The sequence below is a fragment of the Saccostrea echinata genome, unplaced genomic scaffold (genome assembly GCF_033153115.1).
Source record: "Saccostrea echinata isolate AGI-Se365-2 ecotype Australia unplaced genomic scaffold, CSIRO_AGI_Sech_v1 ptg000025l, whole genome shotgun sequence".
Taxonomy (NCBI): domain Eukaryota; kingdom Metazoa; phylum Mollusca; class Bivalvia; order Ostreida; family Ostreidae; genus Saccostrea; species Saccostrea echinata.
The window spans coordinates 20,395,245-20,414,112 of NW_026889774.1; the positions used below are offsets into that span (position 1 = coordinate 20,395,245).

General features: G+C 30.8%; 1 protein-coding gene across 1 annotated transcript in view; it reads right to left on the reverse strand.

Moving 5' to 3' along the window:
* Nucleotides 1-11,570, reverse strand: part of LOC133192939 (girdin-like) — a 41,515-nt gene extending 29,945 nt beyond the window's left edge. Inside the window, exons 1-7 of the mRNA XM_061328943.1 lie at nucleotides 11,473-11,570; nucleotides 11,254-11,385; nucleotides 10,823-10,951; nucleotides 10,574-10,741; nucleotides 10,199-10,465; nucleotides 9,915-10,070; nucleotides 9,158-9,409 (exon numbers count right to left, since the gene is read on the reverse strand). Of these exons, the coding sequence (XP_061184927.1) occupies nucleotides 9,158-9,409; nucleotides 9,915-10,070; nucleotides 10,199-10,465; nucleotides 10,574-10,741; nucleotides 10,823-10,951; nucleotides 11,254-11,385; nucleotides 11,473-11,570 (1,202 nt within the window). The remainder of the gene's footprint in view (nucleotides 1-9,157; nucleotides 9,410-9,914; nucleotides 10,071-10,198; nucleotides 10,466-10,573; nucleotides 10,742-10,822; nucleotides 10,952-11,253; nucleotides 11,386-11,472) is intronic.
* Between the last annotated feature and the right edge of the window lie 7,298 nt (nucleotides 11,571-18,868).

Sequence of the window (18,868 nt, forward strand, 5' to 3'; positions counted from 1 at the left end):
GTTTAAGAAGAAAAGAAATTGAACAAATGTATAACTGATTATTAAACTTCTCTTTGTAAAGTTTTGGAAATCAGTAGTAATTATAATAAATTTTCACTTCATACCTTGAATTTGTTTCCTCTAACTCTTTAATGATTTCAGATGTTAAATTCTTCACTTTTAGCTCGTTGCTTCTCAGTCGTTTTGTGACACTAGAAATGGTGACATTTAATTTTGCAATAACATAAGATACTTTAAACTCATCAACTTCAACTGTTTTATAACGATTTTGCAAATTAAATCTTCCAACATACGTACTTGTTTTGTAATCGTTGGTAGTCTCTTTTCTTGCGGTCTATTTCTAGTCCTTTCCATACACACGCTATGCAGTTTCTTTTATAGGTCTTTTGTTTTCTATTTTTTCTTTCAGGAGGTCCATAAGTTACTGCTTTATTGCTTAAGTAAGGAAAAATTCAGAATTATTATATTTCTAATAGACGATTAACCTGAAAAATTCAAATAAATCCATCAAATATATTTTCTGACCCAAATTTGTTTATTTCTTACCTAAACGAGTACGTGTATGTTAATTTGGCGGTGGGCGATTGTTTTATGGTATTTGAGCTCGGATTGTATATCTTGAACATAACTTCCGATTTTCCACTATCATTCTGAAAGATTTCTCTCAGTTCATTCACAATTATAGTAAGTACTTTAAATCTGTCAAAAAATAATGTTGTCAGTAAATTCTGTTCTCCTTAAACTGGGAAAGGAGTAAAGGGCCTCATTATTTTAAAGTAGCTATAGCAAACATTTGCACTTCGTAGAATTCTTTCTCTATAAAAATTTCAATTTTATTTTGAAGGTATCTTTTTGACAATATGTCTTGTCATATGTAATTGATTTATTATATTTTCATACATTTTAAAACATGCATGAAATCCACATTGATCCCAGTCGCACATAGAGTTCTCTCAAGGAAAATACACAGTTTACAGTTCAAATTTCAACTCCCTATAGAAACATCTTCAAGTGTCACACTGTCACAACCTCGTAAATGTTTCGCAATTTTTTTTTTTAGTATTTAAACCGGAAATATATTAAAGAAAAAAAATTGCAAAAGATAACTATTTTTTGGCATAATAGACGCTATACTACATGTATATGTAACTTTTGAATGTATAAAGGGTATAGCCATTACAGTGATGTTTTTGTTGATCACAAAAAAGAAGGATGGTTACACGCCAAGCCCTATTAGTATTTTTATTACTTTAAAACTAGTAATTATTTTATTTAAACATATAGGAAATAGAATTTCTCAAAGCATACATTTCTCGAATTATTTATTCTTTTGTAATAATGAGTTAAGGATGACGTTTACTCAGAATTTCAGATTACAGAAAGGGAAAGCTATGAAGTACAATATGTTAAATCAAAGTTGTTCTAAATGGACAAAATAACCAAGTTATAAATCAATATCAATTTGAAATTCAATATTTTATTATTTGAAGAAAATGTCCAAGAACAAAAGTAAATATATGGTGGTGCAGAGGAAATTCGGACTAAGTTTTAATTTTTCATTTTTGTCACAAAACCTTTTTTCTTGCAGTATCATTCACAAATTCGAGATATTCTATGTGTTTTTAAACATCATTTTGCAAATATTATGTCTATTACAGCTCATGTATTTTTTTTTTCAAATAATTGAATGACATGCAATGAAGAATTTCAAAAATATGAACAAAAACCATGCCAGACAACAAATCTCAATAATATGATCATTGATCTCATATAATTTTAATACCAGCAGAATAACGGCAACAGAAGTAAAGTAATGTTATAAATAGAGTTCCTATCATTCAGATTTTTGCAGTATAATATTACTACTTGGTAAAAATTAGAAATTTCACAGAAGAAATTCGGACTGGAATAATTAAAAAGTTTATGGCTAAAACTTTAATTGTTTATCTAAATGTGGCAAAACCATGTCGTTTCTATTATATTTTGTTATCTTAAAGAGTTTGTTGCCTGTAATATTTTGTAAAATAAAGAAAATAAAGAAATATTTGTCGTAGTGTGAACAATTGAGTTATTTTCCGAGAAATACTAAGGGGGCACTAGCATGAAAATAGATCATTGACCTAGTTATTTGAAAGTAAATAATAACACAAGAAGCATAGGTGTACAATGTACAATAGTGGTTTTTCATTCTTATCAGTGGAATTTTTTGTCATCTGAGTAAACGTCATCCTTTATTTTACCACTTTAATAGAGATTTTTAGTCATAAAAGTGTTTAGGATTAGATTTTATGTTTGATTACGGACGATAACGAAAATGAAAGTAAATAATCGGCTTTCAATTGAAATTTTTTTTTATATGTAATAAAGGTAAATTAAAAACTGAAATGCCATATAATTTGCTTCATATTTGTAATTGTACTTGTGAAATTACCAATGAACACAACCATTTCCCCCCTATGATACCATACATTTAAACTTGGTATTGAATATTATGATATTGATCAAAGATGTGAATTCCCTTTTTTCACCCATTGGTGTTTTTTAAATAATTAATCAGTGTCGTTATTTTAATACATCTTCAGTATAGTAATGTAGTATATTTATCGATTTAAAAATGCGTAACTTACTTTACCTTTAAGACTTAGTATGCATGAAATGTTATCCTCTACTTTTGGTTTGTGTACTGTCTAATCAGTTAAGCTTCTTGGGGATTTCCGTCGCTTTTATTATGGTGAGCAACATAGATCATTAAATCTACGTACCGTAAGATAATTTTTCAAAGAATATTGAAGACCTTTGAATGGAAATAGTTTAATGCTTTACTTCAAATCTGAAATATGTCATACAAAGCAAAAAAAATTCATTTACATGCTTTCATTGCAAGGAAAAAATGCACAACACTAGTATTCTTCTCCCAACAGGACTGAATGAGTTAAAAGGACTGTACATCACGACTTATTAGTATGGTATTAGTCCCTTTGAACTTGAAATAATTCAGTGAAAGAGCCTCCTTCTTTATAAGCTCTTTAAACAACCATGCATGCATCCCAATCTTTTAGTTGCTTGTCTAAATGGTTCTCGAATCCGCAATTGTTGCATCTGCACGATTATTCAGTACTTTTTAAAGTTGTATTTGTATATGTACACATGTATACAAGAAGTACTAATATCTTTACCTAGATGAAAGCTTTATCTGTTTCCTTATGTTGATGAATGACTCTTTTTTACACATAACATATTTTTCCTTGCTGCTCAAAAGAAATTGAGTAAGGACGATTTTTTTTTTCATAAATCAGCAGTATAAGCTCTAGATGTTTTTAAAAAAATGTCTAAAACTTTGTATCGATTTTTTTAAATATATATTTTAGGGATTCATTATAGTTGTCATTTCTATTCAAAATTAGTCAAAAAATATGTATAAATCCATGCATCAAATTTTCTGTTTGTGTTATTTATCCTGAAGTTGTTCTTTCACTTGCTTCAGTGGTTTTTTTAATACAATCTTTTCTACAATTCAAGAATTATAGATGGTGCAACTCCCATAGGTGTGTAAATTGCAATCACTCATCATCCAATTAATATCGTGTGATTTTTTTGTACTGAAAGCAAAACCTATCTCACAATGCTAAGATAAACTAGAGTGTTCCAAGGAACACGTTTCGCCTGCTTCATAGCTTTATTAAAGATGTAAATAAATCTAAGCGTGGTCAGCTAAGAGTGTTTAACTACTGGAATTATAGTTCATGCATTTGCCTGCAAAAAAAAGAAAGAAAAGAAAAACATCCAAGGATAGTATGTGACAATCAAATAGAAATGTGATTCCCCAACCTTCAAAGCTGAAAATGAAAGATGAAATTGAAATTATTAGAAATAATTATTTTTCATTTAATTAATACTCGTTTCCAACAATCCTCCAAAAGTGATTTCATTCTGTCTTCAATGCAATTGTCAGTCTACATTTTGGAATACTGATGTATTTTCATAGTACTGAAATTCAAGTTTGTGTGGTAACTGTTTATCAGACAGTTTCAAAGTACAGTGTCATGAGCTCAAAAACATGTATAAGTGATAATTATCAAAACTCTGCCTCTCAAAATTTAAACAAACATGTAAAATTAAACCCTCCAGAATTTTTTTGCAAATTAGGTCAAAAGTCAAGGTCAAGTGGACTGTGTAACGCTAGTATTTTTCAAAATGTTTATGACAAACAGTGCACATGCTATATAGCATAAACTTACCTCTTTAATGTCAAAAATATGCTGTATATCGGCACAATGAACTATATTGAAAATAGGTCAAAGGTCAAGCTCAAGGGTCATGAGATCGGCAACCATGGCATTTTACAAAAGCCTTAGTGTCAAGTAATATATGTGCAAAATATCAAACACATACCTCTTACAGTGTGACAGACGGACGGATAGCTAGACAGACAGACAGACAGCTAGACAGACGGAAAGACAGACAGACAAACGCCTGGTAAAGCTCTGCAGGCGACACAACACAATTTGTTCTTAACCGGTGTTTGAGAGAAAATTCAATTTAATAAATGGTAACTGGCTTATCGTGGAAATTAAGATAAATTTATTATCATTAGGCAAATTATCTTTGAAATTCTTTTACTCCACCTATGCAAATTTAGATTTTTCCAGGCCCCGGGATCATGAAACATCTTAAGCTTAAGTCAAATTATTTATGTTTTACTAAGAAGTTGTAGAAGTCACGCAGACCAAAATTAAAATATTTTTCAATATTACTTTACAAAAGTGTTGCTATCTGCAAATTTTGATATAAATTCAATAATTAATAAACATTTTATAGGTGATTGAAATTTTGACTTAAGTCTAAATCTGTTTCATGATCCTGGGGCCAGATATTTATCCACTTCCTTTTTTCAATTTTTAACTGCTGAGACAGGTTAGTTAAAATTCTGTTAAAAAAGTCAAATCAACTCATCCATCCATATTCTACAATCTATAGAACAATTTAATTTGTTGATCTTTTTCTTATTTCAGATATAATGGCAACCTGGAGATAAGACCTTTGATTGAATGTTTCAGTTACTGACACAAAATCGGCACTTTTAAATTTAAAATATGGACAGTTGATAATGAATATTAATTGGTTAATGTTGGGTTGGTGATCGTTGTACATATAATTAACAAACTCTTCTGTTATTCTCAAGAAATTCAAATAGTAGATAAATGTATAAATAAAACCCATAGTGGCAATATCATTAGAGGCAATATCGGAGATCAACCAAGTGTGCTACTTGCCCGTTTAGAACGGTACTTTCAATATGTTGTTGGTGGGGGTCGACAATTATTAAGACATATCTTTGCAACAATATATTCGAGAAGTGGCGTAAATCAGATGTGGATACTTAAAAATTCCAAGGAACTTTTGGAAAATTTGAAATCACAAGGTTTTACCAAAATCAACAGCTTAAAAACTTACGACTTTTCAACTTTATACACAACCATTCCCCACGATAAATTAAAGTCAAGGCTTTTTGATATCATTGACAGCTGCTTTTTCAATAAAAATGGAACTCGTAAATTTACTTACCTTGTCATTGGTCATTTCCAAATTATTTTGTTAAAAAACATTCTGATTGTACACACAAGTACTCTGAAGTTGACATTAAAAAGATGCTTGAGTTTCTGATTGACAATATCTATGTGGTTTTTGGAGACCAGGTCTTCCAACAATCTATTGGAATTCCCATGGGTACCAATTGCGCCCCGTTATTAGCAGACCTTTTTTGTTTTCATATGAAGCAGAATTTGTCCAAAATCTTGAACGTGAAAAGAAGAAAACACTTGCTGTGGCCTTCAACTCGACATTTAGATACATCGACGACGTATTGTCAACTAACAATGGCTATTTCCATTCTTATGTCGATACGATATACCCTTGGGAGCTTGAGATAAAAGATACCACAGAGTCTGACACATCTGTTTCATATTTGGATATTTTACTTGAAAAAGACGTAAATGGTAATCTAACAACCAAGCTTTATGATAAACGTGATGACTTTAACTTTTCAATCGTCAACTTCCCTTACTTATGCAGCAATATACCTTCATCACCTGCATACGGGGTATATATCTCTCAGCTGATTCGATACGCAAGAGCATGCTCTACGTATGTACAATTTCTAAAACGAGGTAAATTATTGACAAACAAGTTGATGAAACAAGAATATCAGCTGTCGCGTTTAAAGTCATCATTTCGTAAGTTCTATGGGCGATACAATGACCTTGTCAGCAAATACAATTTATCACTGAGTCAAATGCTGACTGACGTTTTTCATACAAATTGTTAGGCCATTATTTACACACTGAATTGTCGACGGATTTTTCCGTTATTTCCCGATCATGACAAGGAACACACGGCGGGTGTGACCGGTCGGCAGGGAATGCTCACTCCACCATGGCACCTGATCCCACCTCTGATGTTTGGAGGTCCGTGTTTGCTCTGCTCCTATTTTGTATTGTTTGATGGACTTTTGAGCCTGAATACTGTTCGTTATCTTCATATATTTCATTGCTCTTACACAGTATATGCAAGGTAACTAGTTGAAATTGCCTGACAATTTTATTACATGAAAATTTATATGGGCATATTAGTGGTGTCTTTGGTAATGAAAAACTGTTAGGAAAAAGATCTTAAGATTTTTATTCCAGAAACTTCTGTCTGGACTAAATTAACTGAAATAGTTGAACAGCTGGTTTTATGCCAGGCCGGGTATTATGGTGTTTCTTTGGCTGTTTGTTTTGTCCTCATCTTTAACCTTGCTAATAGGTTAACCTAACTTTTACAATGAACAGCATGGAGACTTCATACAGCGCACAAAAACTAGCTCTTGACAAGAGAGTTTCTCATGATCCAGACCAAAAGTTCTTTGGAAAGTATCAAGGTCATATGGATTGGAAGGTAAAATTGTTGTTTGGTCAACAGCATTGTGATAGAGAAACTTTAACAGCTCATAGAGTATAAAAGTATGTTATAACACAACTGTTCAAGTTTAACACACCAGTGAATATAAAGATATACGCAGTACAATCTTTTATTCACAATTCCATTATGTTCTATAATTGCCAAAGAAATACGCATACAACACAAAAAAAACACAAAAATTTAATTTTTTTTTTACTACACGCTAATTTGCAAAAGAATTAGTACAAATACATTGCCACACTACATGTATTTCAGATCAGAATCAACATCTTTTAAAGGTCACAACCTTTAACTATTTTAATCACAAAAAATTTAATCCACAGAGAATGTCAGATTCAGGTCATCTTTTTCCATAGATTAAAAATATGATTTAGTTTAATTTCTAATATTCTTGTTCAATTACATGAGATTTGTTTTAATCTAGATAAAACTTCCTACAAAATGCAAAATAACTGGAGAGAGAATTATATTTCTAAACTATATTAATACATTTTCATTGAAATAAAATCGTAGATGTAGTCTCTATTGTCCTAATACTGGTGTACAAAAAATAACTGAAAAAAATATAAACGAATAAAAAGAGATTTCAACATAATTTAAAATGTCGTGCCTGCATTGCGATTTTCTGAAGGCAACAAGTAGCACAGTATCATTTTAACCATTTAATCAACTCATCGTGTGGTTATTTGCCTTAAAAAATTTACAGCATTATAATTTCATAACAAGGTTTGATAAACCTATCCTGATAGAAGTTTAACTTGTTTCTCCTTTAAAAACACTTGTATCAGAAAACACTTCTTTCGTCACCTTCAGTACATGTCAATGTCATTGAAGTTTAATGTGACATGCAAGAAAATGAATTTAAAAAAATTAAATAAAACACGACACAAAAAGCAGTCTGCAGTAAGATCTTCAAAGCTCATGATTCAACTACTTTTGTATATTTTAGCGATTTTGAAAATCAAGGAGAATGTTTTGGCTGTGCAACGCCCTTCGACAATACAGGTCCATTTTCGTGCAAGTAGAGTGCAGGCCAGACAATGAAATCCAAATATCCTCCTGTTTTGGTATACCTCCTCAAAATGTCTGTGTTGAATTCCGTTCCCCGTCTGAATTCAAAGCGGACAAACACGGGTGGATCACGGATTCTCATTCTCCAACACAAACTTGCACACTGTCGGGCGTACAGCTTTGTCTTGGGGGACACCGAAATGTCCACCAGTTTCAGAATGGAAGGAAGTCTTGCCAGAAACATCTTCAAATTAAGAAAGTTTTTTTTTTCAATTTGAAATTTTACGGTATTCGTGTCAGTGGATTTATCTATCTTCGTGTGTTATCTTAATATTTCAATACCCCCCCCCCCCCTTACCTCTTCCATAATCGAGCAACATGCATTGCCCAATGACAACCTTAAATCTGTTAGGGCTTTCTGAACAGGGACATCTGTTCCAGTTATCTGACGGGTCTGGCAGTAAGAAAAAAACGTTTTTATCATAAAATAAAGTTTTAGAAATTATCAGAGATAATTTTAGTTAAATGTTCTTTAAAAATATCTATTATTTCCTAGTATACTTTTGAGTCTCTGGGCCCAAAAATGTTAATATACATCATTGGTGAAGTATAAGATTTACATACAGACATTCTAAGAAATTATTTGAATAATAATTATTTAATGCTAACAATATTTCATTTAATCAATTACTGCCTATCAAACCTCGTTAGTCTTTTCATCAGCTAGTGTGAAGACTGCTTGTCCTATCCTGGTTTCATAATTGGTCTCGGTTCGCACACAGAAAGTGTATGCTTCCTGTGTTTAGTGAAGATGAATTACTTTTCAAAATCATAGATAAGATATGAACTGAAACGACATAAAATGAATACAAGGGACATTGATATCAAACACGAACCTGCAATATTTTTAGAAGAACTTGTATAGTTTCCTCTTCGTTATTGTAAGTATTGTCAAGTTCTTCAAAAGCATCCGTCCACTGGTTGTCGTACAACTCGGAGAACTTTTCTGCTATTTTTGTTGGACGATTGGTGTCACTAAGATCGGTTATTGCAGCATTGCCATGTGTTAACTTAGCGCCTGCTACTTTACTCAATCTATAATCCAGGAAAAATGTCATTCCTCTCTTTTTTCCCTAATTTAAGCAAAAAATAATTTTAAATTGTGATAAAAATTTTGAAAGGCTACCTTGTAAGTGCATTATCTTTCTCTTTGGACACTTCAGCAATATCTTCTCTAAGTTGATTATTTTCGGTCGATAGTTGTGTCACTCTGTCTTGGAGTTTACATGTCTCTAATTTCATGGATTTCAGCTGCTTTTCTGTCTCCTCTAATGTCTTACTTGTTGACGTAATCTTCTCTTCAAAGATTTCATTTTCAGCATGAAGTTTGTTATAACCCTCTCGCAAACGCCGATTTTCTTGCTCAAAATCATTTTTTCTACAATTCAAAAATCGCCCTGTATTTTTAGTTAAAAGATTTTAATGTATTTTCCTAGTAACTTTTGTGGAATTGAATGAATGATGAAAATTTCTACTCTCCTCTCTTTTTCAGAGAGGGTTTCGAATTTATAAGTAAATGAATGTATTGGGGAAAAGATTTTTTCCCCTAAAATAATAGCATGTTAAATTATTTCATTAGACTTTTCATTTAGTGTTTTTAGTTACTGACTTGAGAGATTAAAAATCTGAAAGTAAACCATACATCATATACAATTTTAGCAAAACTCATTTGCATGGCGTTTTCAAAATTTGGCACAAATTTTGCACGGCGCTATCAAGTTGCATTCATAATGACCCTTTTCAAAGATTTCATACATTTTACTTGTAAGTATATTGCTTTGGTTACTATGAATTGGTACATTCACTAACACGCTACAGACGTCGAAATATCCTGCTAAATAACATGTACCGACAGGGAATATGTTAAAATAATAAAATTCTACCTCTCTTTTCCTTTTGAAATCTCTGACAGTTCCTTTTGTAGTAACTTAGTCTCTTCTTCCTTTTGCAAAATGCGCTCTTGAAGTTCTTGAAATGCTTTCATTTTCTGTTGAACCTCCACATTTGATATTTTCAATTCGGCCTCAACTTTGCGAATTCTGTTGTTGAAATAGGAAAAATATTTTAATACAATGTATTCTCGTTGTTAAGTGGAGCGCATACATTCAAAATAAAATGTCATTTCGAATATTTCTGAGATAGTACTAGTATGTAGTCAACAGCTTACCTTGTTAGAGCTTCATTCTTCTCTTTAGATATAACTTCAATACCCTCTCTTAATTTGCTATTTTCACCTTCTAGCTGACTATTCCTTTTCAGCAAACGCTGTTCCTCGGTTCTCTTAATATTAAGCTCGTGATCTGTTTTCTCATATATCTTACTTGCTGATCTGGCATTCTCTTCTTGACATTTTGTCAACTCGGACCGGAGCTGGTTCAAATTTTCTTGTAAATTTTGATTCTTATTATACAATTCTTTCTCAAGGTCATCTTTTCTATAAATAAAATGCATAAAAGTTGAACAGATGACATATACATAAACACATATCTGTGAACTTCAGATTTAATTTGTCACTATACATAAATAAGCTTTTCTTCCAAACCTCTCCAAAGCTCTATCTCTTTCCTTTAAAATTTCTGAAAAGTCCTGCTGCAATGTGTTGTTTTCTGTTTCTTTGTGCCTGATGCGTTCTTGTAAAGTTTGGATTTCTGACTGTTTTCCGAGAACTTCGCTTTGAATATTTCTTATTTTACTTTCAGCTCTTTCATATCTACCATGATAGATAAAGCATTATTCAAAGTGTACAATATAGAGTAATTCAGAATTCTATTCTAACGTCTAAATATCTTACCTTGCCACCGCACTGGCATTTTCTTGTTCTAGCGTTGAAATGCGATGCCGATAGGACTGGTTTTCTGTTCTAGTATTCTGCAATTCTCCTTGCAATTGCTCATTGTCTTTTGAATCTTGAAGTGTATACCTTAAATCGGAAGATAAAAAATCATTTTAACATGACTGAAACTCGTACATTGCACGACAAAGCCTCATTATCTAAGTTAGAACCTGGGGTTTCCGGCGTCTTTTTTAATCTGAGATAATTTGTCTTTTAACTGCTCATTTTCGTTTTCAAGCTGTAGTAATGACTCATTGGAATCTTTCTGTTTCTTTTCTTTTTCTTCCAAACTGAAATATTTCAACATTAAAAAAAAACTACATTGCAAATCTTTAACAAATTTACATAATATCTACTGTGTGCAACAACAACAAATAAAAACCAATTGCCTTTTCCTACTGTCCTCCAATAATTTTTCCAAAGTGGATTTTTCTTTTTTCAATTTCTCAGTTTCTCCATGCAAACGTTGATACTCGCTGGTCTCTGGTATTGCTATCTGTGCTTTTTTAGCATCAATCAGTCTAAATGTCAAAAAAGAGAAATTTTGAAACTATTAAAATGACAATGTCCTATTTTGGTTTGTTCCGTGCAACTGTTTGTTTTCTTACTTTGATTCAAGAGATCTAATTTCTGTATCCTTGTTTTGCAAGCTCCTTTTCATTGAAATAATTTCGTCTTCCTTTCTGTTCAAAGCTACTGAGTGCATCAGTTTTATGTCGCTCCTCTCTTGTAAGCTGTAGTTTGGTATTTTAAAAAAGACATCGACTTTTCAATAATGATCCGTTATGTGGAAATTTTAAAACGCAAATAATTGCAATAAACAAATAAAAATGTCAAGCTGCAAGACTTCTGACGGCGGAAAAAAGAATATGTGTTTACATTTTAATAAAATTTCTCGATAAATTAAAGTTTGGGGAAAAGAGCATTTCACTTCCAAATACTCTAATTTTTAATTCATTTAACTTCGTGCAAAATCCATACTAATATTAAATAATTAAAGAGACTCACTCATATAAAAGATTTTTTAAAAATTAATAACCCTTTTTTTCTTAGTAAGATAAAATAGTTTTCTTACAAACGTCTGTGTTCCTCTTCCAAATCCTTATTTCGTTTCTTCAGAGTGGCAAGTTCTTGTTTGAGCTTTTCTGCATCATTTACATTCGTATCCATTTGCAAATTTAAGAATTGTCTCCTCCTAGCAGTATCGCAAGAGCAGATTTGAATTTAAAACGAAATCAGAATACATGTCAAGCGAATGTATTAATTGTCAAATTATTTTCTTATAAAAATTTTCATGATTTGTTTCAAGTGCTTAAAAACGGAGCAAAAATTTCTTTAATAGTTATTTTGTATAGTGATATCTTATTTAAAAGATGTTAACGTGAATGAGAAAATCTCACTTCATGCATGCTAAACATTAAAAATGTATTAGATATATGGGGGATAGACATATTTTTTCTTACAAACAGCTGTGTTTCTCTTCTAAATCTTTATTAAGCTTTTTCAATGCAGCAAGTTCTTGTTGGAGGTTTTCCTTATCCTTTGTAGCTCTGTTTGATAAAAAAAAATCCCTCATAAATGTATTAAATAAAGCATTTAGTTTTATTTGGGAGGATAGCTGCACAGTTATAGACAAATGTTTCTGTCTTTCATTTAAACAGAATTCTGGGGGGGGTCCATTTCTTTATAGTTTCCCATAAAATGTGATCGTTCATATCGTAATATGGTTTTTATAGGCCTAGGGATGTTGATTTAGAATATGTTAGAGAAATAAGTACTATTAATACGATCAGTGCCCATTTTATGTTTCGTACATGCAACCCTTGCATTATAAGCAAAATATTTAATAGCCTGTAAATTTTATAGTTTTAAACAAACTTGGTTACTTGTCAGATTTCCTGTTCACATTTGTCAAAATTTCTAAATCTTATGGTTACCATATATCCTGTAAGTCTGTTTTTTTGGGGAGTTAAATTTTGGTCCAAAATTCTATGTTCGACTTAAACATCATATATATATATATATATATATATATATATATATATATATATATATATATATATATATATATATATATATATATATATATATATATATATATATATATATATATTAGGGATGGCAACGAATATTCGAACATTCGAATATTCATTCGATGAGTTGATATTCGATTATGAATTTAAGATTCGAATATTCGGTGTTTTTCAGATTTCATAAAAAGAAGTACTGTGATTAACAAATTTTGATTAGAACAGTGCTGAAATTATCCCTCTTTAATTTACTAGCGATCAATTTCGATCGCCTGATTTCTTTCATTACTTTCTTATCTTATAGATTTACTAAATTACATGTACTTTGTTTTGAGTAACGTGTTAAAGAATCGTACAATAATGCTTTATGTATAATAAAAAACGTACTTTCATAGTTTTTTATTAGTTAAATACGATCGGGTCTAGAATCGAGGACAACAAAATGAAAACCTTCTTAGAATGTCTAAAATACATGAAGAGTATACTTATCAAAACAAATTTAAGTGATCATTCAAATGAATGTCCACTGTAATTAATTTTGTAAAGGGCTCAATTTCAGAATAAATGATTATATCTTGGGTTGTACATAATCCTGAATTTTATATTCATTATCGGGAAATTAATTAATTACCTCGGAAAATTGTCTTTGGAAATATCTGTTTATATTTTAAAAACATTGTATAAAAGGTAATAATCATATCTCTTATTAGGCGGATAATTGTAATTGAAATATTGAAATCTGAACAGTATACCGTTACGACTATATCTTGCCTTTGGCAAGACGACTGGTTCCCCAGTTGGAGCTACTATAAATACATATGTTTCATTTGTTAAAATTATAAAATTATATATCAAATAAAATTTCTTATTGTACAACTACAAAAGTCTTCATACAATTTTACTTCCAAAATAAGTATACCTACGCTAAACCTTTCGTGGGAGTAGGATGATGCATATTTAAAATAAAAGAGATTTTATTTATTTTATCGAATATTCGAATATATTCGAATACTTTCATTGAATATTCGAATATGAATTATTGACAAAATTGACATCCCTAATATATATATATATATATATATATATATATATATATATATATATATATATATATATATATATATATATATATATATATATATATATAAAATCCAAATTTAAATGAAAAACTCAAACTTTAATCTATAGCGCTTTCGCCCCATGCGGGCTCATCAATAGATTTGAAATAATTATAATAATCTGTAATATATATATATATATATTGCAAATAATCATGTTTTGAAGTGTTGAAGTCGTAATTGATGAAAAAAAATATCAAAACTATGAACTGATTTATTTACTAAGAATGGGTTAGTGTGTGTTATAATCTTTAAAACAATGTCAAATGCATATCAAATCTCGGGGGTGCAACACAATAACATAAAATAAGGTAACTTCAAAATCTAGTTTTTTTTGTAAAAAAAAAAAAACTTATATATCAAAATTATTTTTTGGCTTAGATTTAAAGAATTGATTTAAATGGACAAAAAAGTTTGCTTTTTTATTGGGAATTTTATATTTCTTTCATATTAAAACTTTTCAAGCCAGAATTGAAAAAAAAAAAATTAAAACAACAATCAAAAAGCCATTTTTTCCACATATACAAGAGATGAAACTCAGTCAAGGTTTAGATCTAATCATTTATGACCCTGATGCCATTTTGAAGCATAAAAAACTATAGTTTCTATTGATTTCGTATTTCAGAAAGCTTTTGGGATGTAGTTATATCTTCTTTTTTCAAATGTAGTTTTACTAATAAAAATTCTGAAAATTTTTTATCCAATTGTCTATGCCATTGCAACTTCAGGAATTTTAATGTATACACAATATGATGATATTAGTGAAAAATATGTTATGGGTAGTTGAATTTTTTTCAAGAAATTTCAATTTTGTGGTCATTATTTTTTTTAATTCACCCTTTTACTTTTGTTGGTTATAGTGCATAATAATAAAATTTATAAGAGATATAGTCGTAAGGATTTTTGGTAATAAATGTACAATATATGAAGAAAATGAAACCATGAAAACGTTTTTTAATTGGGGAAGTGATGTTTAAAAATTTTAAAAATTTTAATACGTATGTTCTTGGTCTAATGATTGTTTATCGAAGCAATTTTTTTTCAACTGAAACAAGAAGCAAATTGAAAGAAAAAGAAGAAAAGGGTTGTCTTTAATGCATTTTTCTCTTGTAAATTTATTTATTAGTCCTTTATCAAAGTTCTTTCATTAATAATTATTCGCTACTGGGTGTTTTGTTTAAAAACAATCATTTAACACTGATAATATTGCCATTGTTTTTGAAATACATATATTTTTATTTCAAAGTATACGAGTACTTACTGCTTTTGGAGTCTTTTATTTTCTTCTTCCAATAACATGTTTTTGTTCAGTAGAGTTTGTCGCTCATTCTGCATTCCAGTGAATCTATGGAAAACACGATTACTAGATTTTTCGACATGAATTTTTAATGATTATCATGTTTAATAAAAAAAAAAATGTATGAAAATTTATAGTTTATAATAAAAACAAAAGGTTCATGGGCCACATCGCTCACCTGAGCACATTGGCTAGGAAGAAGCAAAAATCAGTTCGGTATTGAACGGGGTGGGACAAACTTTAATTTACATTACCTCAGGATGCTTCCATACAATATTACTAATCATGGCTTTGCTGTTCGTAAACAGAAGAATTTTATTAAAGATTTTTTTCCATATGTTTTCCTATGTAAAACTCTGATCTCTCAATGTGGCCCCACCCTACCCACCCTAAATTTGAACAAATTTGAATCTACACTAACTGAGGATGCTTCTATAATAATATGACTAATCATGGCTTTGCTGTTCTTGAGCAGAAGATTTTTTTCAAAATATTCCTATGTATTTTTATGCAAAATTTTGACCCACTGTTGTTCTCCTCAACCCCTGGGGGTCATAATTTGAACAAACTTGGTTCTACAATACCTAAGGTTGCTTCTGTATAAATATGACTAATAATGGCTTAGTTGTTCTTGAGAAGAAGGTTTTAAAGATATTTTCTTTGTAACATCTATGATCAGTTTCTTACAAGGGATATATAGGTTTTCCTTTAACTCTGTCTGAGTTAAAGATTGGAATGATTATTGAGACATCTCTTCTGAGGGTATATCACACAGTACTTAAATTTTCTCTTATCTAGAGACAGGGACTGGGTAAAGTACTACTTGCACCGTGTTTCTCCCCTAGGTTCCCATTGATAGATAAGAACCGGGTGTTTCAATCTTTTTCAGATTTACTACACCCAGAACTTTACATCAATTCCTCAGGATACTTGCCACTGGTGTTTACAACTTTTATACTTTTATTTCGCTCTTACCCTAAAGGTTTTCCATCCCTAATAGGATCAAATTCTCTATCCTTAAATGTCCATCACGTACATAATACTCTGATATTGATTTAAAGCATTTTACAATAGAAAAGGACTTACCAAGAGAACGTTTCAAAAATGTAATTAACTAAGGAGTAATTAATTTACAAAGATTGCATTGAAGTGTATAGGGACAAGCGATTTTTTAAAAATAAAAATTCAAATATAAATACCATGTTGGAATTATGTCTAAATATACTGAGTATTCAACGCCTACACATTTGTTACGTACCGGTATTCAATTTCATTGAATATGTTGCTATTAGGGATCGAATACCTTAACTTCCTTATTGCTGATTTAACATCCAACTTCATCAGCTAGCTTCTGAATGCCTGACTTTGCCAAAGCTTTGCCTTATATTCTTTGGTTTGGCTAGTCAATTCCAAGGGCTGTCGGGTCATTCCACTATTGGAAGTCTTCAATGCGTATTACTCAAATGCCCCTTAACCATTATACATATATATTCCTATGTAAAACTTTGACCCATTGTTCCCCCCCCCCATCCCCACCCCCGGGGGTCATGATTTGAACAAATTTGAATCTACACTACCTAAGGATACTTCTATATTAATATGACTAATCATGGCTTTGGTATTCTCCAGAAGATTTTTGAAGACATTTCCCATACATTCCTATGTAAAACTTCGACCTCCTCTTGTGGCCCCGCCCTACCCCCCAAGGGGTTGTAATATGAACAAACTTGAATCTACAGTATGTGATGAAGCTTTCACATAAGTTTCATATTTATCGCCCAGTGGTTCTTGAGAACAAGATTTTTTAAAGATGCCACCAAATTTTCACGAATTCTTAATACCGGTAATCTTCCCTTGAAAGAGTGCGCGCCACTTCCTGTGAACAAACTTAAATCCCCTTCACCCAAGGATACTTTTTGGCAAGTTTGTTTGAAATTGGCCCAGTGATTCTTGAGAATATGTTGAAAATGTGAAAAGTTTACAAACGACAGACGGACGCCGGACAGAAACGCTCACTTTAGCCTTCAGCTCAGGTGAGCTAACAAGATTTAAACTACATATTTTTACTAGTCTTTGCTTTGTACTTTTATCTTAATTCAAAAATAACAAATTAGCTTTCCTTTATCAAAATATCAATGTCTTCAAATCTAGCGGTAGGTTATCTACATAAAAATTCATGGTATATCTATTGGGATTTTTATACATTGATATACATTATATCTTGCATTGATCAAAAATAGACCCATACTTAGTATGCCTGGTCATTAGCGATTCAGGGGATTGAACTAATGGAATGGACAATCTAGATTCTTCGAAAGTAAGCTATAAAGGAGAAAAAATATTAATACCGTCCCGGTCTTCAAGATGTTCCTTTTATGCAAGATTTTCTTACTAGTACCTTTTGACCCACAAAGAATCTGTTTCATTGCTTCGCGCATTTCTTTTTTCCATTTTCAAATTCTCCTGTTCTTTGTGCAAGTGTTTATTTAATTTTTCAACACTTTCAAGTTTTGATGAAATCCTATTTTTTTCTAGCCTTAAAATTTCCAACTGATGGCATGCCCCTCTATAGTCCTCTTCAACCCTTCTCCTTTCTTCCAGTCTATGAAATGTTTCAAGAAGAAATGTAACAGAATTATATGGACTATTTTATAATTTATATTATATATGTATATAATATACAATAGATTTATTTATTATCAAATGCTAGTTCAAGCTCAATTTTGAAATATTTTGATATAAAATTTGGACCTTACATCCAGTAATATAGTTCTCTCCACCTTTCTACTTCTTTTGTCTTTTTGTCAAATGCAATCTGGATTTTGTATTCTTTCTCTCTCAGAATTCTATTTTGAGTCCATAAATCATAGGAGCTATTCAAAAGATAGATCAAAGTTAATCATTTTTGGGTTGATGTACAATCATAAGAATACAAATCTGTCTGCAATCCTAAATAATTTCATAAAAAAAAAAAAAAACAAAAAAAAACAAAAAAAAAAAACAAGTCTTTGATAAGCAGGGTATTATTAAGGAATTACATTTCCATCGTCTCTCTGTCTGTTGTTTATCTTTAAAACAGTAAGAAAATTGTCAAGGGAACCTTAAAAATTACCATGATTACAATTCTCGGGGCCAAAATGTAGACTTTGCCTTTTTAAATTCAATTTTGTCTCTAATCTTTTGAATGTGAGAAAGATTTTTATTTAAATCTAGCATATATATATATATATATATATATATATATATATATATATATATATATATATATATATATATATATATATATATATATATATTAGGGATGTCAACGAGTACCCGGTTAACCGGGTACTCGATCGAACGTCCGAGTATCGAATACTAAAATCGGTACTCGGTTACTCGGTTGTATATTTTTTTTTCATATTTCAAAGTGTATATTTTTATTTGAAACTTATCAAGAAATGTGATTTAAATATTTATTGTCTATGTCTTATACAGTAATTAGGATCACCTACACCAGTTAATACCCGTTATCGCCTGTGGCTGTGTACATGTGTATACAGTAATTACAGTGACCAAT